This window comes from Cydia pomonella, chromosome 6 (assembly GCF_033807575.1).
Source record: "Cydia pomonella isolate Wapato2018A chromosome 6, ilCydPomo1, whole genome shotgun sequence".
In the NCBI taxonomy this organism is placed as follows: Eukaryota; Metazoa; Arthropoda; class Insecta; order Lepidoptera; family Tortricidae; genus Cydia; species Cydia pomonella.
In genome coordinates, this window is record NC_084708.1 from 20,488,631 (window position 1) to 20,507,584 (window position 18,954).

At 35.6% G+C, this 18,954-nt stretch overlaps 1 protein-coding gene across 1 annotated transcript in view; it reads left to right on the forward strand.

Moving 5' to 3' along the window:
- The window catches only part of LOC133519253 (metabotropic glycine receptor), a 158,429-nt gene that overhangs the window by 126,446 nt on the left and 13,029 nt on the right, over positions 1-18,954 (forward strand). Inside the window, exons 5-9 of the mRNA XM_061853244.1 lie at positions 3,628-3,771; positions 8,168-8,368; positions 8,969-9,147; positions 13,570-13,784; positions 15,664-15,802. Of these exons, the coding sequence (XP_061709228.1) occupies positions 3,628-3,771; positions 8,168-8,368; positions 8,969-9,147; positions 13,570-13,784; positions 15,664-15,802 (878 nt within the window). The remainder of the gene's footprint in view (positions 1-3,627; positions 3,772-8,167; positions 8,369-8,968; positions 9,148-13,569; positions 13,785-15,663; positions 15,803-18,954) is intronic.

Consider the following 18,954-nt stretch of genomic DNA (forward strand, 5'->3'; position numbering starts at 1 on the left):
TTGTAACTTATATGACTTATTGCATAGTTTTAATTAAATGGGGCACAAACTTATAACAGGAGAAAATAATGTAGTAAAGTCTACATTTATGACCAGGGGTCGGACAAAAAGTGCGGATGACGTCAAACCACTTATAGGATGATTTCAAATAGTATTTTTGATTTTCATAAACAATTATCACTTATCATTTATCAACCTCTTTATTAAACGATATCGCCACTTGAAATGAGTAAGTATGTTTTTGACTGACACATTGTCAATCAGATGAACAATAAATTGACTTCGTTATTGTTTAGCTATTGTATCTTCACGATTATATTTAGCTAAAATTTATATTTACTAATGTATAAGAAAACGCTCTAAAATTTCATCTTTACTCGAATATTGTGGCAATCCCACAGACTTGTTCTAACTAATTTCAAATAATTATACCTTATGGTAACAAGTTTCGTGAAATTTATTTTATTCACTACATCACCCTACCACCTGTATTATTAATTCCATGGATTTATTTACGATTATTTTACTTCATTAATAGTACTTTGTTACTACATGTCACACGGAAGTTTAAATACAAACTCAAACATCATCCTGTGTGCAAGATTACGTCATTTTTACGTCATCCGCACTTTTTGTCCGACCCCTGTTTATGACCAACCATGTCTGTTGAAAACCAACACCGATCAATTATTGAAAATGAACAAAAGATACTCATCAAAAAGCTTTAAAATATTGTTTCCTTTAAAACAAAATTCTGGATTTCATAATCCAGTCAACAAGTTCAAAGTAGTAAAAAATAGAGATACTGCTCCTAAAAATACATGTGATACCTCATTATTTTCGGGATTATACCAAATTAGATTCGGAATGATCAAAAATCATTACCACATAAAAAAATGCGAAAGTTATAAACAATTATTAATATTACTTAATATAAATGAAAACAATAACAGTCCCTCCATTTCCTGTTACTAATTTTATCGACGACAAAATGTAATCTAAATTCACTTCGCATGTAATTACGCAAATAAGCTCTGTCTTCTGAGGAATGAGATACACAAATATTTGAGCAGGTAAGGCGAAATCTATCGGAACTATAAGTACATGCAACAGAAAGCGTAGCACCTTATGGTTTATTCCTAAATCGCTTTATTTCATTAAGTGGTTGCAACAGATTCTCTAAGCTTTTATTCTTATTACTTTTACGAGTGATGGCTTATTCGACTTTCACAAATGGTTTGTGTCGGCTATTTCTTTATTGTAACATTCGGAAAGTTGTTTTCCTTGACTTGTGGCTTTTACTTCAGACATTGATCCGTCGCAAGGCGGATTATGTGGAAAAATGTGGGGCGATATGGAAATGTGCTCTATATTTAGGATTTTCTTACGCCGACAATTACTTTGTCTGCTGGTTTGGGTATCATTTATAACTCGGCAGTTTCTTTATTTTGGATAATTGCGCGTTTGTGAAAATATCTAGTAGCTATGCCCCATCACACATAACAGCCGTAACAGCCAAATAAATAGTTGATATCTTAAAGAATTATTTTATAACTGACAGGCATCATAGTTAAGGATACATTTTGGTTGTGAAAGTCGTGGTAGCAGCAGCGGACAACAGGCGTTGTGACTGTCAATTGCCTTGAGAGCGACGGACGACAGCTACTTAATCTATCCAGGAGGTTAATAGTATCATCGCCTGTTTCCTGTTGCTGGCACGCTGCAACGCCACTGCAAAGAGAATTTGCACATATCAGTGAAAGAATAAGGATCAAAGTCAAATAGCGTTCTAAAAGTTTTAATCATGTGTCGAAAGATGGCAGTAAATTTACTGCGACTACAAATTTTCTTTGACAATCCACCTCTATTTCAAACTCTCTTTGGCCACTGTAATCGCAATCCAAATGTAGTCTTAAAGTTCACATTATTGTAACACTACGCGTCATTTAAGTTCTTCTACCACAATCTTTGCATAAATCTAATTTCCTTCTTATTTTTGCATCGGTTTAAGAGTGATATCACGTGGTCGTCCATACAAAAAGAGAAAATTTTTTCCACTTCTAAATATTTTCCATTCTCCATGATTTTATTGTATGTTATTGACACGATGAAAAACTAGATTTATAGGTTTTCCTTTTTTTTGCAAAACTATTTGTTTTCATAGCGATTCCTATAAACCTACAATATATTATGCTGAAGAGATCGACATCAAAATCAACGTAATTCGTTAATATTTAGTTAGTGGAAAGCTTTTTCTCCCGAAATGGAATTTCACAGAAAAAGTACCGTTAATTCGCTAGGATCACAGCTATTCTTTCTTTTTAATTATCAAATAGTCATGTGGTCGTATAATAATTTTATTTGTTCCTGGTATATTTTCGGGTCATTCAATATAGCTAGGCATGATATTTTTATAAATTTTCCTTTAAAATCAATGAAAAAAATAACAATGGCTGATAATGTGAAAATATCTAGGAGTATTACATAAAAATATGGAAATTATGTTCTATATTCGGAGGCCGTTACGTAGACAATTACTTTATTTGTTGGCAAGATTCGGGTGTCATTTATTGCTTACTGAGATTTCGTGTTTCGCTTGGCATTTAGAAATATCGTAAAAGTATTATTTATTACATAAAGTATTTGGCTGCTTACTGGTTATATGTCAGTGTTTGGCCAAAATTGTGGACAATGTGGATTCTTACTCGTACTTTCGATGGATTAAAATTTATTGAAATTTTCAAATTCAAGTAACATCAAAACCAGAGCAAGCAGATTTAATCTTATTTCATATTAATAAAAGTGTGACTTTGGAGATTGTTACCGACCGAATCCGACTTGAGAAAGTGACTTTTCCAAAAGGATAAGCGGCGACTAAAGTAAAAATCTCTGATTTATTTATTTTTTATGCTGTATGTCTTTACTCATAACAATGGTGTTCCGGACTAAATAGAATAGAAACGCGCACAAATTTCTATCTAAAAAATTCTGCCGTTTACGGCGCGGGGGACGAGGTAACGCACACAAATAGTGTTAACACTGACACATTTGTTGCATGCGTCGCTACACAGGCACACAACTAAATTATCAAACACTAGCATAAAATATATTTACACAAGTACAAGAACAAACACATACAACCCTGTCCGTGAACGAGATGACCTAAATTGTGCGTGGGACGCGTCGATACTAATGTCGATATTTTATTAACAATAATAAATAATAAATATTATAGGATATTAACAATGAATTTTAATTTTCTGCTTTTGTCAATTATAATAATAGTTAAATATCAAGTCTTTGTATGTACCAGCATTTTACTAACTTTTAATGTTTGTTTTTTTTTTTTTAATACCACGTCGGTGGCAAACAAACATACGGCCTGCCTGATGGTAAGCCGTCACCGTAGCCTATGGACACCTGCAACTCCAGAGGTGTTACATGCTCGTTGCCGACCTTTTAAAAACCTTTACCCGTAAGGTCCTTTCTTAGATATATATGTCAATGTTACAAATATGTCGCGGTGTGTATGCAACTTTACCTACCTACTATTTTATCACTTCACATACATTACGGTGAGTGGCTTTTTGGTGGCGGGTTCGTGTACAGCACCTCTCCTTGTTACAGTGTGTTCCGGTACCCGGGCTGGGCTTCAGACGCGGGTCGTACTGGTGCGTGTGCCGGCGGGGCTTCTACTTCCCCAACACCACGGCCGACCATAGATACTACAACGGCAGCGATATTGAGGAAGAGTACGAGAAGAGCTTACTGGTAAGGTTTTGACGACCAGTTTGGCCCTGTCTATGAAGCCGATGGTCCTAGGTTCGAATCCCGGTAAGGGCTTTTATTTGTAGCATGAACACAGGTATTTGTTCCTGAGTCATGGTAATTTTCTATGTATTTAAGTATTTGTTTATTACATATATATATCGTTATCTGAGTACCCAAAACACTTCTTGAGCTTACCCTAGCCCTTAGTTAATCTGTGTTTCTTTATGTCCTATAATATTTATTTATTTATTTACTTATTTTAAGTCCAACAGCTCAAGGAATATTAGAGACTTAAGACCAAAAAAAACGACCTCATGTTATCGCTTTTCAGTACAAACATAGTACCTAGTTTCGTCTCCGGATATTAACATTGTAGATAAAATAATTATACGTAAAGTGATGTATTAATTAACAACAGTTTAGTTTTTTGCGATTTTATTATTATTATTCTTAAGCGTTATTAGCTTTTACAAGTTTGTATGGCATTTATTTTTTTGCTCCTACCCCTTATATTGTAATAATCAAAATATCGAAGTTAGACGAAGGGTCATAGCCGTGGTTAATACTAGAATATAATAAATTGTGTAAATACAGGTACTATATTTTCCATAATGTCAATTCAAGGGAGGAAAATGAGGATAACGTCTGTCGAAGCCGTTGACTATCTGAGAATATCTTTACGTGCTACCCTATTAATAGTACACTATTAATCAACAAATATAAACTCGTAAAACTTTTCAACATGTTGAGCAATGAGCACTCGCTTAATAGACTAGAAAAAAGGTACTTATATTTCCGGTTGAATGGCTCTAGGAAACAAGAATAATGGATTATCACATCCACGACAATAATAATCATATTAAATATTTAAAATATTATATTACTTGAGAGTTTCATTTGTTCCAAATTTTATTGCCGGTGGCTTAATAAATAATTTTCTAACTGAAGATTCAAGTGGTCGGATAAAATTTAATTGAATAATATTTTTAATATCCAACGCCGTTAAAATTATAGTACAGAATTTTATTCCACGTTGCCTATTAAAAATTAAATTTCAGTGGCGCTTTTAGCGCTTAATTACTTAAGCTCTTTGATTTAATTACTGTTGATAATGGAGGTCTCTGTTTGTTATTATACAAGGACAACATAAATGAGTATATGAATTAATTAAACTTTTAGTCCGATCAACACGGCTATAATACGGTGTGAAAATACGGGTAAAAATTAAACCAGATATAGAATTTATCCGTGTAGTCAATAATTAAGATGTTTTACGAGTATTAAGTCACGACCCCGTAATTACTTTTTGAAAAATTACCGAGCAGGAGCATGGTCTGAACATTAGGGCTGATTCAGACAGCATGCGAACTCGCATGCGATTTTAGTTACATCGCGGACTATTATTGAGGTTACAACCAATTCGGCCAACCGATCAAATATCGCAATGTAATGAAACTCGCATGCGACTTCTCACATTGTGGAATGAGCCCTTACGAGACATAACATGACATGACATTACATAACACGAGCTATTCACAGCAACTGCCAACAAGCGTTAACAGTTAATTTAAAAAGCTCATATCTCATAACTTTTGTTGCTTAATAATTCGGGTCCGCAACGTAGGACCGAATTAATGACGTATGGTTAATATTTTCACTGTATTTCTAAGTTAAATTTGTCTCAATATACTTCTTAGGTTCCATCCATCATCATCATCATTCGCTTACCCTTATCCCATTCATTTGGGGCCGGTGCAGCATATATTTTTCTTCCATACTCCTCTCTCGCCCGTTATTTCATCATATTATATGACTACGTTATGTGAATAAACGAAAAAAAAAACAATTATATGTAAATCTACTTTCAAATTAGAGTCTGTTCGTAAGGAGAAGAGTCGTGTGTATTATTTATTAATGTATTTATTTTATATTTCGGAGATAACACAGAAAGAATCATACAAAAAACAACCATAGAACAAACATGTATAGATACAGATGTTTCCTTGGATATATCTCACTAAGAACACATAGTATATTCAGATGCGCAATGCGATAATACTTTGCTGAATTTGGATACAAACGGTACGTCAAAAGTACATGGTAGCTGAACTGTTGTGTGCTTAGGGAATTGAAAGGTAAAGCTTATATTACTAAGATGACATAAGAATGATAAGAAACACCCCCCATACATTCCACGACTCTTCTCTTTCCGAACAGACTCTAATACAATGTATGATTTGAATTTTGTCAGTTAATGCTGCCAGATCCAAATTACCTACTTACACTACAATTAACAATTACTTATTTTTACCATCCTTTTCTATTGGACTACCGAGTTAGAGATACGAAATTCAGGGCAAAATATATAATACGTGAGCAGACCCCGAAGTTCAAACCACAAAACAACTAAGCGTAAATTAAACAAAAACATCAGAACTACGTTCACACTCCGTTATGTGGGCTGCGTAAAACGAAAACAAATGAAACACGTGTTTATTTATTTTCGTCTGTTTGCTTATAAAGAGCTCACGGTATGTACGTCGCGCTAAGATTGTCACTTGTCTTACCATGACATGGTTACATTCACGTATTTAATGTTTGAAATATATCGAGATATATATTTATATTGAAAAGAGGACATAAATACGAATTTTTGACGTGATAACGTCTTATAAATTGATGAACACCGGTAGCATGCACAAATAAGTTTTTGGCAAAAAAATCATTTTTGGTACAAGCTTTTATCGCTGACTGTACTTTTTTTTCCACAAGCAACTAATACTCATCGAGACAATTCTAAAAACCCCAAACACAATTAGGTTACGTTGTTTTATCACTAAGTTCCTATGGCCAACTCCTGTCTCCATCATCAGATCATCTCGATGGTACCATAATATTGCATTGTCACCCGACTTACATATGTATGCAAAATTGCAGCTTCATCGGAAACCGGGAAGTGGGTCAAATTTAACTTGCAAGATTTGATTACAAACAGACAACGGTCAGGTGAAAGTAAATAAAAGCTTGTAATAATAAGTTAATGGCAAAAATTTAATTTTTGCTACAAGCTTTTATCGCTGACTGTACTTTTCTTTCCACAGGCAATTAATACTCATCGAGCAAATTTAAAAAACCCCAAACACAATTAGGTTGCTTTGTTTTATCACAGAGTTCCTATGTCCACCTCTTGTCTCCATCATCAGATCAGCTCGATGGCACCATAATATTGCATTGTCTTTATTTTACTTACACTTACAAATTACCTAACTAAGAAAAGGTAGGCGAGTACAGTCAGCATCAAAAGTAGCGGATCAAACAAGGTTTCAAAAGTATCTACTAGTCTGTAACAGCTTAACAAAAAGATATACTTTTGAACGTGAATTTTAGAGATTTATCTACATTTGGAAAAGTTATCCGGAATATCAGATACTTTTGGCGCGTTGTTTCATCCGTTACTATTGATGCTGACTGTGCCATTTGTAAAAAAAACAACAACAATATACTAATTTATCGGATCCGCAATCCCTAAACGCTCAATTAACCCCCTATCTTCCACAACGATCTTCATTACAAGCCTGGCTCGCTGATCGAAAAAATTTAAGGTCATTTTCACGAATCATTTGCCATGATTAAGAGTCTCCTAACGATACTGATGTCTAGAAATATTTACAAAGAAAATTAAAGCGAGTGATCCCTTGAATCTAAATTGTAATCCGTATGGACGATATATAGGTATCCGAGTAAGTATATACAAACAGAAACAGTCTAAGAAGGTATCAAGAAAAATTGGAAGTAAGAGCCCTTTTCCTTTATGAATCAAACATTAATCTGGTCAGATATATGTACTATAGAACAAATATCCTAGATTAAACAGCAAACCTAATAAAATAAACTGATTGGTAAACTAGACTGACGATCTAGTCAATATCGCAGATAACCAATCGTAGTGCAGATAGATTATTAAGGTGACCTTTAGAAGCTTTGGCTTGCTATTCAAAGATATGAAGTGAAGTAATCTCGACCATCGAAAGTTCTTTTTGATGACAAAGCAAAGGAAACGAACGCTGTTTTTCAATCTGTCAGCCAGTTTATGACGCCGAGATAAAAATATTGCTGATAGTGTCATAAAAATGTGTATATCTCCGGCATTTGAAAAGTCACTCAACAAAAAAATGATTCAGTAAATTCGTATTTACTCGAGAGTTAAATTTCTATGCTGCGGCGATGACTGCTTCCCATCAGGCGGCTTGCCCGCTCGTTTGCTGCGTATTACATAAAAAAAAATGCTCTAAGAATGTCTTATATTATTTACCTAGGTTGATATTCCTTTTCACTGCCTTATCAATTCAGCAAATAAATATATCTAAAAAAACTTTCAACCCACTATTATTTACAGAACCAGCGAAGTCTCTACTCTACCGAGCATGCTTTCGAATGCCTTCCCTGCGCCGAGGGCTGCGAGGCATGTGTTGACGGCTCGCCGTGCGTAGCCGCCCTTAACTGGGTGGCGCGGACTACAATCTTGGCCCTTGCCTGCTTTTTCATCTCCTGTCTGCCGTTCATTGTGTACTTTACCATCAAATATGGACATGTCAGGGTAAGAACGTTTTGTATATTTATTTGAATTAGATAAATGAACGTGCCTTCGAACGCCTGCTGGAACGCTGGCAATGAACTCAGTGAACGCGTACAAACCTTCACTTTCGCAACGCCTGATTTGTCATCTTCTATGTGCCATTAATTATACCTAATCTGAATACGGACACTTCACAAGCCGTCTTGTATATACGTATTTAGCTCAAATACGTGCGTAAAATGAATAAGAAACATTTTTGTTATGCTCCCAGTAGACTACCTGCCAAAACCTGATTAACTTATTGCCTTTACAGTAGGGTAGGTAGCAACTTTTTTCATATCAAGCGTCAAGTTTATTATGAACCCCGTATACGTAGGTAACCATTTCTTCTTCGTAATTACTGAGTTTTTCTGTAAGCTTTATAAAAAGTACATACCATATCTAAATGCTCCAACCCCGGTCAATAAAAAACCGACCAAGTGCAATTTGAACTCTTGTCCTAAATTTGAAGAATGTTTTGACAGCACATAATTAATATGGTCTGAAGTCCGTCACTCGCTTGACCTGTTTTTACGTGTTTTACTGAATATATTTTTCTGTATCACATAACACTTTGTGCAGGTTGTCCGCGCTGCAAGTCCAGCTCTACTCAGAGTCATAGTTTTGGGAGCGTTCCTCATCTACTGCACAACCCTGGTCATGTACGGGCGACCGACTGTGTTCACGTGCACAGCAAGGGTGTGGCTCCGAGAAGTTGGCTTCTGTCTTACTTATGGAGCACTTATGTTGAAAACGTGGAGGTAAGATATTAGACCCGGATTTTGGTTAGACCCGAAAATTGTGATCATTAAAAATGTATATCATTTGACGTCGCTAGTTTCACATCGCCTGGTTTTACTTTCCTCGCGTATTCCAATTCCAATTTATTAAATCCGTAGCTCTATAAATTTCACACAATTTGCATCTTCAAGAGATTTTACTAAGGACCTCTTGACTGGTCCATCTGATTGATGAGCAGCAGGGCTGCCAGGGGGGCGATTTTTGAATTTCGAGCACTCGATTTCGCCACTCGCGAATCTGTGGAAAATGGCGAAATGCTATTTTTGAAATACGAGCGATAGAAATTGGGAATATAGTGTTATTTACCACTCGTTTTCAATTCTATAAGTAGAATTTAAATACCTAGTAGTGGGATAATATTAAAGGGCAAACACGAAATCGAGCGATCGAAATTCAAAAATCGGCTCTAGGTGCCCGAATCCAATATTAGCGATACACTGGCTACAGGGATTTTGTTGTACCTTATGTCGGGGTCAGGTCGCATACTTTCAACCAATATTTTAAAATATTAATTGTATGTATATAAAGAAACTTTTTAAGGCCCCTTTTACACCCAACCGTTCTTCATTAAGAGGATACGGGAGCTGAAATTTACATATTTTAGGTGAATATATCCGTCTCGCTAACGAAATCAGCTCCTTAAACTAGTGCGATAAGGACAACCCTAGGTTAGGTGAAAAATCCTGCGTAAGAATCTCAAGAAATGATGTTTCGTACTCGACTGTTTCCTCCTCCAAAACATAACCAAATGTAATGAAATTTTGAGATATAAATGGTAATTAAATTATAGTGTTGGACTGTTTTGCTTCTGAGGCTAATTGATGTCAGTTTTGAATATCATGCTTCTCTTTGCGGCCTAGTAAATTACGCCCTTTTTGCGAATATTTGAAGTGCATTAGCGGCAGTCGAGTACGTTTGTATGGAGAAATGACCACTCCTGTTGCCTCTAAGAGGAAAGTATAGCAAGTGATCGTCCGTAAAAAAAAAGTGAAAACGTTTTTCCACTTCTAAATATTTTCCATTCTCTATGACTTTTTAGTGCCTAAGTTATTGACACAATGAAAAACTAGGTTTATAGGTTTTCCTTTCTTTTAATTTGCAAAATAAAATTGTTTTTCAAAAAAGCGAAACCTATGAATCTAGAATATAATTATTATGCTGAGGCAATCGACATCAAAATCAAAGTGATTTGTTAAGATTTAGTTAGTGGAAAACAGTTTTCTCCCGAAATGGAATTTCATAGAAAAAATACCGTTATTTCGCTAGATTCGAAAAGCTATTCTTCCCTCTTAACGCATAGCGCCCGTAGCCCGTATATAGAATATTTAATGTGGATGATGAATTGATGACCATGTGTACAAGCACCCTTATCTTCTATTATTTTTACGACTGATAATGAGAAGTCCGAAAAGGCTACGAAATAATATGCTATGAAATAGAAAACCACAAAACAATTTTCAATACGGGGCCCCATAAATACTAAATCTGTCAAAGCTCATACAACACAGCTACATCATAGCAAAAGCAATCTTATGTTAGAGGAATAAAGTTACTATTCCAAAGGCAGTGGAGAATAGGATGATGACGTAAAATCAGATGGTGATCTTTTCACATTGTCAGAGCTTTTGTTACATTTTCACTAAAGCACGACATTGTTGGTTTTATTTTGCATTCTGTTTGGTTGTATTTTAAACCAGCTACGGGATTTATATATACAGAAATTATTTTTAACTTCAAAAAGCAGTCTACATATCTGATCGATTGATACATATCTGAACCACCCGAAATATACCCCGCCCGTAGCTTTAATGTCTGCCCAAGGTCCCGCTATTCAAAACAGGTTTTGATTGACTAAAATGAAGTTCTATATGTCAAACGAGCTGCGTGCAGCACAGTCATAGAGAAATAAGTAAGCATCTCTATGAACCGCCGGAAATTTATTAAAAACTCCTTTTGGAACAGATAAAAGAAGATAATGTTGCCAATATATAGGTACAAATACTAACATGTTATTAGTATTTAAATCTAGAAAGCTCAAATGAAAACTCAATTTCCCCATTGCATCTCCAGAGAGTCTGTTCCACTAAGAGAATTCCCCTTGAAAACTATTAATACTTTCAATCTCTTACGGTTTTTCGTTGCATAATCTAAAGGGTATCCCAAAGGCCAACCAAAGGGCATCCTTAGGGAACGCAGGCTTTGACATACGAAAAATAGTTCAAGGATTCATTTCGACAGAGGTAAGGAGCCCTGGGGTATTCTAAAATAAAGATTTGTATTCTTGATAATGTAAATACGTTGAAGATTAAGTAGATATAAGAACATATTTCAAACATTATTTTAAAACTTAGATTATGTTAGGCTTTTTATTTAAGTACATAGGTCACGAGATAAGTTTTGCAATAGACAAATATGAAACAAACAGGTGGCCTATCACATATACTTTTTAAAACTATCGACAATGGTTGGCTGGAAAACATTTACTTTCTTTTTAAATTTACTTATTAAAAAATCTTAACTTTGTTAACGTAACGTATGAAATGTAAATGTTGTAGTACCTGGGCGACCGAGCTTTGCTCGGTTATAACTATTTATTGTAATATGGTGGTGTATAGGTGATAATCTTAACTACATTTTTTTACTAAATTAAACTTGTTTAAAACAATAAAATTAAAATATTATATATAAGCTTGAACATATAAAAAAAAAACAAAAGTTAGTCACCGGGCGAGATTCGAACCCGTAACACTCGTTTAGTAGTCCGCGTCTTAACCCGCTGGACCAGACGGACAGTGGCCGGCGACACGAAATTAGCGAACATATTCTGCGTCGAAAGAAAAACGCATGAAAACTCGAAAACACGCGTTTTCCCAAACATAAGACTACCCCCAAAAACCCCCATATACCAAATTTCAGCGAAATCGTTAGAGCCGTTTCCGAGATCACAGAAATATATATATATATACAAGAATTGCTCGTTTAAAGGTATAAGATAAAATATGCGTAAATCGCCCTTAGCCCACGCCGACGTTTTCAAAGTTTTAATCTATGTTTTAATAAGTTTTAAAAATAAAGTAAATGTTTTCCGCCATACATTGTCAATGGAAATATAGTTTTAAAGAATATATGTGATAGGCCACCTCATTGTTTCATATTTGTCTATTGCAAAACTTATCTAGTGACCTACGAAATAAATAAACCCAAGGGAATCCAGAATATTTTTTCGTTGAAATTGATCGAGTAAGTTTGAAATGAGATTTGTTTCTTAAAAACTTTTTGGATTAAAGTTAATTCATTTCTTTGTTTTTCTATTCAAGTGGAAAAAGAATGGTAATCACAGCTGCTGGATTAAAGTTATTTTATGTAGTTTTTTTATTATTATAAAATTCTCATTGTAAAAGGTTCTAGGCCGATCCCCTACGTAAAACGGCACTGATGATTCAAATTATTAGGTATGCGGTGTTGACTTTTTATTTAAAAAAGTGTCAAATCGATAATTAAAGACATAAAAATACATAATATGCAATTTTTACACGCTTTTATCGTTTAATTAACTTGCAATATTCATATGTAAGTTGTTGTTAAATTTTTAAAATCTTTTTTGTGTTATCTTATCTTATTATGATATATTCTTCTTTATTCACTTCGGGCCTTAGCTTAGGTTTTTTACAATATGAATTTTAAAGTCAAACATAAAAGCAATACACAAATATATAAACACATTATTAAAAAAACCTAACCTAGAGCCGCAGAGAGAGCAACCGGCGTAATACAAGTGCCGATGACCCTTTATCCAGCCACCCAGCGAGAGTCTCTTTAGGTGTTCGGACGAGACTGTGCTATGAGGCCTATGACACCGTTCGCTGAGACGACTATCGGAACAATGATTGTCGAGTCAACATCCCACATGGCGGTTATCTCGTGAGCGGAGTCTAGGCAATTGCTGGACTTGTCCTTCTCGACTTTCACGAGATTCTCATCATAGAGTGACGTCGACGAGCACGGCTCAGCACTGCGAACGATCTATCAACACGATATCAGGCTTATTGGCAACAATAATCCTGTCAGTGATAATAGATCGATCCCAATCCCCATATACTTATTATTATGATGACATTAAATTAATTTGACGATGGAGACCAAAGGAGACAGTTGGAACTTTGTGTTAAAACAACGCAATATATTGAGTTTGGCGTGTGTTAACAAAAGTTACAGTCGGCAATAAAAGCTTTTTTAAATTATATTATGTTGACGTTTATCACTTGTTGCTGGTACTTATACGTTTTCGTTATTTGGTGTTATGTTATCGTTCATTAAAACTCATTTCAAACATCATATTCTTTCCTCCTTAAACTATTAACTGAAACTATTATTGTTCTCAGAATATCTGTGATCTTCCAAGTACGGTCAGCAAAGGCGGTCAAAATATCCGATATGTATCTACTGCGGCGCATCGGCATCATAGTAGGGGTAGCGTGCGTGTTGCTCGCCATTCGTACGCTGGTGGCGCCTCCTGCCGTCATTGTAGGCAGGACGAAGGAAGACTTGAAAGCGTATTTGTGCAACACGGATTGGTGGGACCACTCTTTTACAACGCGTGAGTTATAAATCCACATTAGTGTTAATATATTATTAGTTGGAGCCGATCGGGCGGTCGACGTAGGTATCGATGGGCGGATGTGGTGGACATGGATCTGCGCGAACTCCAGATTGAAGACTGGCGGGAAACTGCACAAGACCGGGATCAGTGGCAAGCAGTCGTGTTGGAGGCTAAGACACACTGGGTCTCTGCGCCAGAGGAGTAGGTAAGTAAGTATTTTATTAGATTTTAAACTAGTTGTAAAAAAATACCAATTCATTATAACAGTAACACCTGCTGTGTACCTAATGTTACTTATAGTTTTACAACGTGCCTTGGTGAATTTCTACTGACATACATTGTCGATTTAATGACTCACTACTTGCTTGGCAGTCTTGGCACATATTTTTATGACCTAACGCGATTGAAAAATTTTAAGGTTTCAGTTTTAAAGCCACGCCAAAATAAGCTTAGGTTATAAAATAACGAAAACGACGTGTTTTATTGGCGGCTCCTAAATTGAATTTTCACCTACCCTACCTTTGCAATATTGTTGCCAAGAGACTTGCACAAACGAATGTACCTACTTCAATACCATCACATTTGCCTACACACCGTTTGACAATAACCTATTTACCAATGATATTCTATAACTATAGAGGTTATTCTAATATATATAGAGCCCAGAAAATACTTCCATAATTATTTCATTATCATAAATCTGTTTATATCAATTAATTTGGCATACATACCATTTATCTTCGTTTCACTTGTTGTTGAATATAAATGTGTATCGTTCACTTTCGGCTCGTTAGCACGTGCATATTTCTCGCTAGCCTAGGTGACACTAAAGAACAATTTTAAAATTTTTACAATTTAAGTGCTTCAAATTTGTAACGCCTGTGATCTGTTTGGAGGAATAATATTATTTACCGCACTTTTGCGATTGTTTCCACAGACTAGACTATGGAACAATGAAGTAAAAGTGGAAGGATGAGAACGAATACTGTTCTCGTGGCAGTTGCATAAATAACATCTATCGTCTTGTAATTATTTCTGTCCTGATTTACCTACATGCAATTTTCATCTGATTTTCACTAACGGGTTTGTGAGCAGGATTAAAAGAAATTAGTGAGATTTTGATGACCAGTCAAATCAGTTTCTTTTTTTAATCTGTCAAAACGATTTGCCACTATCGTATTCATATAAAACACTAGCAAATGACCAGGGTCAAGTTACCAACTCTTTTTAGTTCTATACGATTTACAAAATATAAATTGTATCTAAAAATAAAGTTTTCCTTTATTAAGGTTCTGGTGCTTTATTTCATTCATAGTGGGATAATTTATTTGAAATACTGTCAACATCCCTATTATGGCTTTCGGAAATCCATTGAGAAGGTAGGATAAGGATATATATAGGTATTAAGGTTCTAGAAATAATTTATGAGCAATTATGTACAGAGGTAAACAAATATAAGACAAACTAAAAACAAAGGACCATGGGTAACTTTGTATGGAGCTTGGTCTAAAAACCAACAGAAACGAGAGTTAGGTAATTGGATAGGTATGTCTATGCTCTTTATTTCGTTCTATGGGCATCAAGCGAAATTCCGACCCATAGAACGAAATGAAGTACACGTATAAATAAATACCTATCTAATGACCTAATTCTCATCTCCGTTGGTTTTTGGCCCGTTTTGACGCATAGTCCTTTCCCCTATGCCGCTGCCACTTGGTAGTCTGGGTTACCTGGCGACCTGAGCGATGGCCGAGCCAAACCTGAGCTCACCAGCGGAGCGCATATGCAGATATTTTAACTTTTGAAAAAGCTTCTTCTCTGCCTCCGGCCCCCAGGGTCCTATATTTTTTTATTCATTACATATTTTTGTCCACAGTGGAGGTGATATTCCTTATGTGGGGAATCAGATTGTGCATCATGGTCAGGAAAGCACCTTCGGAATTCAACGAAAGTCGGTTCATCTCCATGGCCATCTACAACGAGTTCCTGCTCTCTGTCTTCTTAAATATATCTATGTAAGTGTCTCCCGGCGACTCATACTTACCAACTTGAACTTTAATGGTTTTGAACTAGTATTGATACGACTTTGACGATCGTCTTGGTGATGGTACCCGTCATCAAAATTTCCGAAAATGTGGGTTGAATGATGATTAAAAATAATCACATTCTACAAATAAACTTAGTAAGCAAGAAAATCTTTCATATAGTTACTTTTTTAGAAAGTAGTGTTTGTCGAAATATGTCCCAATATTATTAACACAGGATGATAATAGGTACATATTACTACGAGAAAATATTGAATATGGTGCAAAAGGTTTGCTCTCATATACACTCGTCCATAATTCATTTTAAAAAATCATAGTCTTAAAATGCCCACCATTTAATATAAAATTACAGTATAGAAAAAAATACTGTTCGCCTCGCACGAGTACAATTCACAAAGTAACTTCTCACTATGTTTCCCTTTGCTAACAAGCTTTAATAGTAAATAATACATAAGTTACACATAAAGATCATATAAGTACAAATTCTATTATATAACAAGGAAGTCACGTGCAAAAGATAAAAGGTCTCTGAGAACAACAAGGATATCGAAGTATTAAAAAGATTGCGCGTAAAATAAAAATAAACGTACGAAGACAGAGACTTTTGAAGTTTTAATTAAAAGTACTCGGAATTGGATATTCTGGGATTGCAGACTTTCATTAGGTATTGAAGGAATCATGTACGATTTTGTTTACTCGCAACTTGTTACATGTGTCTAAGTAAAAAAAAACTTGTGAAGCTATTTTCAAATACGTGTGTGAAAACTTTGAAATTTGGATAGACATTACACATTAAGTTTGTTTTAAAAGTTTATAGTTTGCAAACTCATTATTTACTTAGCTAAGTTTAATTAAAACTGTCCCATTATATTTGAATTATCTACCCGACTACATGAAGGCAAGGATTCATTCAAATGGCTTGCGAACTCGCATGCGAGTTTAGTTACGTGGCAGTCTATTGAGGTTACGTCCAATTCAACCGACCGATCCAATACCGCAATGTAATGAAACATGTGAGTTTTGGTCCGCCTAAATTAGCCCTAATGATATAAGCGGTCTATGTATGTTACCATGCATTATGTTACCTATGTTTATATATGTTTGTGTTATCTGTTTCACTGAAGCCTCAAAACTATTGGTAAGTGAGGTAAATCGGTTGACCCTGTTTTTATAACAAGAAATTGTCTTAGTTAGAAACATAACCTGTGACAGGTTACTTTTCTAATAGATTTTAACCGTTTGACCAAAGACATCAACTGACAAGCGCGACAACAGTTCAGCCTTCTTGCATTGCGACAAGGTTGGCGTGGCGTTCAAATGGTTCAAAGAGGAGAAAGATTTTTATATAGTTTGAAAAATATATTCATTAAACATTGATCTTATATACCGTATTGTACTTGAAATACCTATATACTTATATCTTAACATGTATTACTGCAAACATCTAATTTTTTCCTTATAAGGTAGACGCTTTTATTGAATATCCTAGAAACAGTATCAATAATCTAGTATCAATATTTATATATTATAAATGTTATACGAGTTAAGCAGAAATCAGGCGTAAAAATACCCTAAAAAATTAACTATAATTATTTCCTTCATTGGCCATCCCGTAATAAAAGTAAAATTACAATTTAGACTAGATATCTGGAGGATGAAATTATTTACCAATCTCGTTGGTCCTAAGGGATCCTATTTAGGAAATTAAATTGGTCTCCCGGCCGCTTAACCTCGCTGGGGTTTATTGAAGGGCTCAGACCACTAAGGACTAAGTTTTCTTAATTTTGTTGGGGTAATTAAAATTTAACATTTGTTAAAAGCTTTATCGGAGTTAAAATGAATTAATAAACATGTACTCTAATGACTTTACGTTAGCATGACACCGGTCGCTTGGTTGTGCTTGTTTTCGACATCGGTATAACTTCGTTTTGGATGAAGCTAAAAGATCAGATTTTCTCTTATTTAGTTAAATTAAGCAAGGACAAGTGCGTGGCGTAGACAAGTTTTTTTAGAAGTCATGTGACCTAACAAACCAAAAGAAAAACACGGTCATGTTGGTCTCAATTCGAAATTTAATATAAGTACCCAATCTTCATAAATCAAAAAGCGCTAATTTTATAAATAGTCAAAAACTTTATGACAGGAAATAATAACTTCGTAGAATCTCTGAAAATGAGTTGAGAATTTCACAAAAACATGCCTTTTAATATTATCGACGTAGGCACGTTAAATATTTACTTGGTTTTCCTTTGAGTTTGATTCGCTTTGAAGGCGGCCGTACGCAACGGAGAGAACATTCCTTTCGTCAGCTCAAATCGTGGTGTTGTTAGAGATCAACTAAGATATCCAAGGGTATTTATTTATTTTTCTCAAACATGCTCGGAAATGGTCGCATTTTGCTCGTAAATCGAAGACGCCAAGTGCCCAATTTTGATGCCATCGTCGACGACGCGGGGCCGCCGCGCTCCCGGCGTGACCGCAGCGGACAAAATTTAAATCCATATGATTAATTTTACTCCTGCGAGTAAAATAATCGATACAAATTTCGGCCGGCGCGTCGCTGCTCTGGGCTCTGCACGAGGTACACCATGCACGTAACTTTGCAGACGCAAGTTCCGTCAAATTAACCGGTTTAGAACAATAAAAACCACTTTCTTCCTATGTCGGTGTCCATGTTTATGTGACACACCACCAGGCTGACCAGCCGTTGCGTCGCTCGTTCAATAAACCGGTTTTATTTAGGTTACACAAGTTCTTAAAACGTTCGCGTTTTTATAAAAGTTTGGAGGAAAACCGAAATAAACCGTTATTTACCGGTATTTTAAAAACCGGTTCCGAGCCCTGTCTACAACGGTATTCCTCACAATATTTTTTACATGCTCTTCCCGATATTGACTTTAAGGCCCTTCTCTCACGAAGCGACTATCAAGCGATTTGTGTTTCGTACGCGTATCCTACGCGTCGCTTGTGAGTAGCCGCCATACATATTCATTTCGTTTCGCACATGACGACGAGACCCGTCGACGACGCGTTTGATATCAGTCGCACGAGACTGTCTTGCTGGTCGCACGTTACTCGAGTCGTATACGCGTTGCATAAGTTGCATTACAAAATGGCGATGG